This window comes from Limulus polyphemus, unplaced genomic scaffold, assembly GCF_000517525.1.
Source record: "Limulus polyphemus unplaced genomic scaffold, Limulus_polyphemus-2.1.2 Scaffold1773, whole genome shotgun sequence".
Lineage (NCBI taxonomy): Eukaryota > Metazoa > Arthropoda > Merostomata > Xiphosura > Limulidae > Limulus > Limulus polyphemus.
Window position 1 is genome coordinate 164291 of NW_013667383.1, and position 5178 is coordinate 169468.

General features: G+C 34.3%; 1 protein-coding gene across 1 annotated transcript in view; it reads left to right on the forward strand.

Moving 5' to 3' along the window:
• The window catches only part of LOC106464898 (meteorin-like protein), a 31631-nt gene extending 29056 nt beyond the window's left edge, over nt 1–2575 (forward strand). Inside the window, exon 4 of the mRNA XM_013925069.2 lies at nt 1717–2575. Coding sequence (XP_013780523.1) covers nt 1717–2033 — 317 coding nt within the window. The 3' untranslated portion in view covers nt 2034–2575. The remainder of the gene's footprint in view (nt 1–1716) is intronic.
• The last annotated feature ends 2603 nt before the right edge of the window (nt 2576–5178 follow it).

The window sequence follows — 5178 nt, forward strand, 5'->3', positions numbered from 1 at the left end:
ACAATGTGTAGTTTTTTTTTTGGTATTTTCAAGGTGCAACCATTCCTAAGAGCCCTTAAATCCCCAAATGTCGAAAATAGACACGTGGTACAATGACTTATTGTGAATGACACATGGATTTTTCATATAAATGTGGATTCGGCTCTGAGAGCACCTAATACCTCTCAGATTTCTATATGAAGGCTAAAATTTGAAAATTTTCTAACTTTGAATTTAGATTATTCTTTTTGAAGGCTCCTATTTAATACCACTATTTCAGTAAATCTGTTTAATCAAGCTCCAGTAGATACTTAGATACAACCGAGAGTTAAAAAATAAATGTGAAACACAGTTTATCACTAGATTTACCGTTTCATTGAGATAATCCAGTTTCGCGGAATTACACGCCTCATCAGTAACCCTGATTTCGATTTGCCTTTGACCAAGGTTAATGAGGGGTGGAATTTCCCGAAACCGGTATAATTTGGTGGCAAGTGATAAATCGTATGATAAAATGGGGTTCACATTTATCTTTTTTTTTTTTGTGGTATTTTAAACAGCTTGTCTGACTGAATAAGTCACGAGAACAAATTTGTGGCATCAATGCTGCATATTCCTGAAATACCTATATAACCTTTCAAAACATCATACAATTGAGAATTATCATACAGTTAAGGAAAGATTTTTACACTATAAAGAAAGAAGGATGAAATGTGTACTGTTTAGCGGAGGAATCAGTAATACCTAAACGAACTATACCACAGACCAGTATAATGAGATTAATAAAGTATTTGGTTTGTTTGTTTGTAATTAAGCACAAATCTACACAATGGGCTATCTGTGCTCTGCCCACCATGGGTATCAAAACCCGATTTCTAGCGTTGTAAGTCCGCAGACATCCCGCTGTGCCACTGGAGGGCAAAGTATTTGGATCTGTAAGGTTCTGTTAGATGTGTCTCTTTTCTATAGCAGTTGCCTATAGCTTAACAAATGTTTCAAAAGTATGTAAGATAGTTAGACTATCGAAAATATGCATAAACATGTACGAAGTATGATGTTAGGTTTCTTTAACGTGTGTGTATTATATACATTATAAACTGAAGTGGAAATTACTGATTGAATTAAGCTTTGTTTATAATGTTGAAATCAGTATCATTTTACCTCTTTTAAAACCGATGAAATAAGAATCTTTGAGTATTAAAGCTCCAATGAGCCAATTAAGAGATACATAAATCAACTCTACTCAACCAAGATGGTTTATCATAAAATTAGTCTAAACAACTTTTGTTCTTCACCAGCTTGGAAGTTTAAAACACGTTTTAGTTTTCTGTTAATCTCTTTTTCCGGTCATCAGTGGGTTATTTAATTAACATAATTTTTATGTCTCGGAACTGTCCCTATAAGGAAAGCGTTTGAGATTGAAAGCTTAGGAAATAAATTACTGAAACTAACTATATTAGAAATAATCTTAAGAAAAAAAAAAAAAGACTGAATTTAACAAAATACTTAAAAGCTGACAATTTAGGTTGTTGTCTGGTAGTTGTTTATTTCAAGTTCGGAACTTTGGTATCAAAAGTTTCAAAGGTTTAGAACAAATTTTTCATGTTTCAGCCTTTAAAATCATCACACTTTGATGCAGTGTTGATAATTTAACTTACTTTTCCGTACTTAATACTGACCTTTGTATGAATGTAAATACATTCTCAGAAACTAACATAACTTTTCATTCTTTTATAGCAATTCAAGGAACAGTGGATACGCTTCGTCATCAAAATGACCTTCAGCGATCCGAACTAGAAGTACGAATAACTCGGATCTACAGAAAGAATGATACTTCTCAGCTTATGCCCAAATCGAACCAACTTGAACCAAACCATACCATTCTCTACAGGCCACTAAAATGTGGTACTCAAGCAGCTACTGGTAGTTTTCTTTTTTTGGGAAGGTGGATATTGGGGATTCCCGTCATTCAGTGCGCGCCAAGAATAACAGAATGGCAAAAAGTAAGAAGAAAAGCCATTCTTCATGGAAAACACCAATGCCAATTAGATTGATTACCTCATTCAGTTATTTTGCGATCAAGAACAGAAAAGTGACTAAAAAAATCTGTGATTCAATAAAGATATGACTTTGGATTATATTTCAGATATGTATTAAACAGATATTTAGTGGAGAAGCGTGCGCTTTCTATATACTTTGAAAGGCACTGAAAAATGCCACTGTTACCTATGATGATAGTCAGAGAACAAGTTTTGTTTTCAGCGAATAGTGGAAGTCCAATTTTAATCTCCAGTGAAATATAGTGTAACTGTTTCCCGCAAGGTAAAAAAAAAAAGGTTTCGATTGCACCCAGAAATTATCCCGACAAGACTGGAATCAAGTTAAAAAGCAAAAAAATGTACAAGAACTATGGGCTTAACTATCTTAGGGGGCAAAACAAAAAAAAAGAGTAATTTAATTGCCGTAAGAAGAAGAATGTAATGATCATTGGAATCTATGTTTAATGTGTAAATATCCTCAAATGATTAACTACAAAATAGTATATTGACCTAAATTGTACATAATAATGAATAAATAGTATTATTAAACAATTTAATACTTTATTGACTCATTTTTTGTTTTCTCTGGACACGCTCTGTATTTCATAAATCATTAGTTGAGATGTGAAGATACTTTACAACTAAAACTCGGGTGGTAAATATTGCCAATTAAGCAAGGTTATAAGTAATTGAAGAAATGTGAATTTTAACAAAATCAACATTTTAGCAGTTATGAACAACTATGATAATTTTTTAACAAAGTACACAACACTAGTAAATGCTAAAGATTAATGTAAATTTGATAATCAAACACAAGAAACTGGGACATAATGGAAGACTCGTGAGTTGTAAGAACAAAATAACGTCTAATAATGAAAACTAACAAACATAATTTTTAATGGTATGTATAAGAGATTAATCGCTTTAGAAATGGAAAAGTTTCAACGCTTTATTCTCAACTTTTCCATTAAAAGGGGTGTATGACGACAATTCAGAAAACCTTCCGTTTAATAGACTACTGGTTACGATAACTTCTTAATAGTAGGTTTATAATATACAAAGTTTAATAAAAACCCTATTTATTCCAGCCTCCCTTATATAGTAGGTAATTGTTCAGCGAATAACGTGAAAGCTGGTGAACTGTGATATTTTTCAGGGTATTATTATAATACTGTGATGTTTCTTTGTAAGTTCTATTTAAACACCGTTATATACTAGATGTACTTACACAGGGTCCCCGAAGGTGGTGTTACAAGAGTAAATAAAACAAAAATTAACAGTGATAAATATTTGTATTTATTGCTTTTGAAGTTCATATGTCATGCTGTGTTGTAGCCTACAGAGTGCATAATTCTTCTTGTGATTCATGGTATGCGCACGTTTTACTGACGTCACGACAGTACAAATTGTAACGTTAAGCGTTCCTTATATGACGTTATTTTAGTGTCTATTGACTGACTGACAGTCAGACAACATACATGTGGTGCGAGTGGTTAAAACAGGTGACCTCTTCCAGGCGGCTTTTGGCCCCCTTTCGGGGAAATTATACAACTTACTCAGGTGCACATTAAAAACGCAACAATTTAGGTCATCAGCTCGTTAGGAAATTAAACAATTAACAAATGTATCTGCTCGATATTTGAAATGCAAATAATATTTTGACTAATATGGTACCTTGGGATAATTAAATAATTAGGACATGTCCTAAAATACAACTGGTGTTCAGTACGTTTCTTTTGTGCATCGGTATATACTCTTAACCTTCCTAATAAGAAGGATCGTGTCAATACTAAAAAAGAACGACGATTTTTATAATAAACCTTTTAATGTCCAATAAACACTAACAGATCAACACATAAAATGGACATCCTGACCTTTCGGGCTATGGATCTACGAGACAATCGTTCACATTCCACTACCACAAAAAACAACAACAATCGCTCTCCGCTCTTTAGGATCGTGTTAGGGTAACGTTCGAATCCTAATATTCGTTCAGACAAGAGTACCCAAAGATTTAGTATTCGATGGTGTTGACTAGCTGCCTTCCCTTAAAGTCTATCTGTTCAAAATTAGGGACGGCTAGCGCAGATAGCTCTTGAGTAGGCCTGTGCAAATATCCGAAAACAAACAATACAGAAAAGATATTTGTTTTGTTTGGTTCGGACACGGTTCTGGTTCGTGGATACTCACGTTACAAGACGCTGCACCTTGCTTATCACTGTTGAGGTATGACTTGTAGCAGATCTCTTTCTGAATGGTCCTGGTGCCCGACTTCGTCCATATTCTTTTGATTTCTAATGACATTAAGTACAGGTGGTATCTCCGTCTAGGAAATTCTAACTCCCCGATCTGAACATGCCTGAGTGCACGAAAATTTTACGTCTGAAAGGGTTGTTACATCCATCCATCCATACCTTCCTAAAAGCAATCAAGTTTCGGTGGTCCCAAACTACCTATAAAACGCCAATATTAAAATATAATTCTAATACATTCCGCTCCACCGCGTGGCTTGCTGATTTGCAAATATAAAATAATTTTGATATAATGCGCTGAACCCTATGTGAATATCACGAACTGGCCAAGACAGGATTTTACGTAAAGTTCCGTTTATCGCATAATTTCTAAGAAAACGAACACAACTATACGCAAAGTTTGTAAAAGTAAGCACACTGCATATGAACAATCTCATTAAATAAATGAATAATGGGATCGTCCTATGGTACGAGAAATACAAGGTGGAAGAAGTCAGAATGTCAGCCATATTAAATTACTCAGTGTTTTGACGTTATAGCCATATTGCTGCAACATGTAAATCACAGCCGAGATGAATGGGTCGTGGAAATGACCCCGATGTAACATACAGTTCCCGACAAACAAATTTGACGAGTCTGTAACAAGAGTAACAAAGTACGCAGTAAATGCAAATGTATCAAAACAAACGCAACATAACGTTAAGTGCACGATTTTTCCCTATAACACTAGCACAACATTTTAAACTTTCACAAACAACACATAAAACAAACGCGGCCTTTACACCTCTACCAGTAATAAATACTATAACCTATGCCATAGTCCACTAGCACTAAACCTTCAAACGATAACGTAAGCAACAGAAAAACGACAACAACAACAACAAAAAACGTTAATACCAGTAACAGTT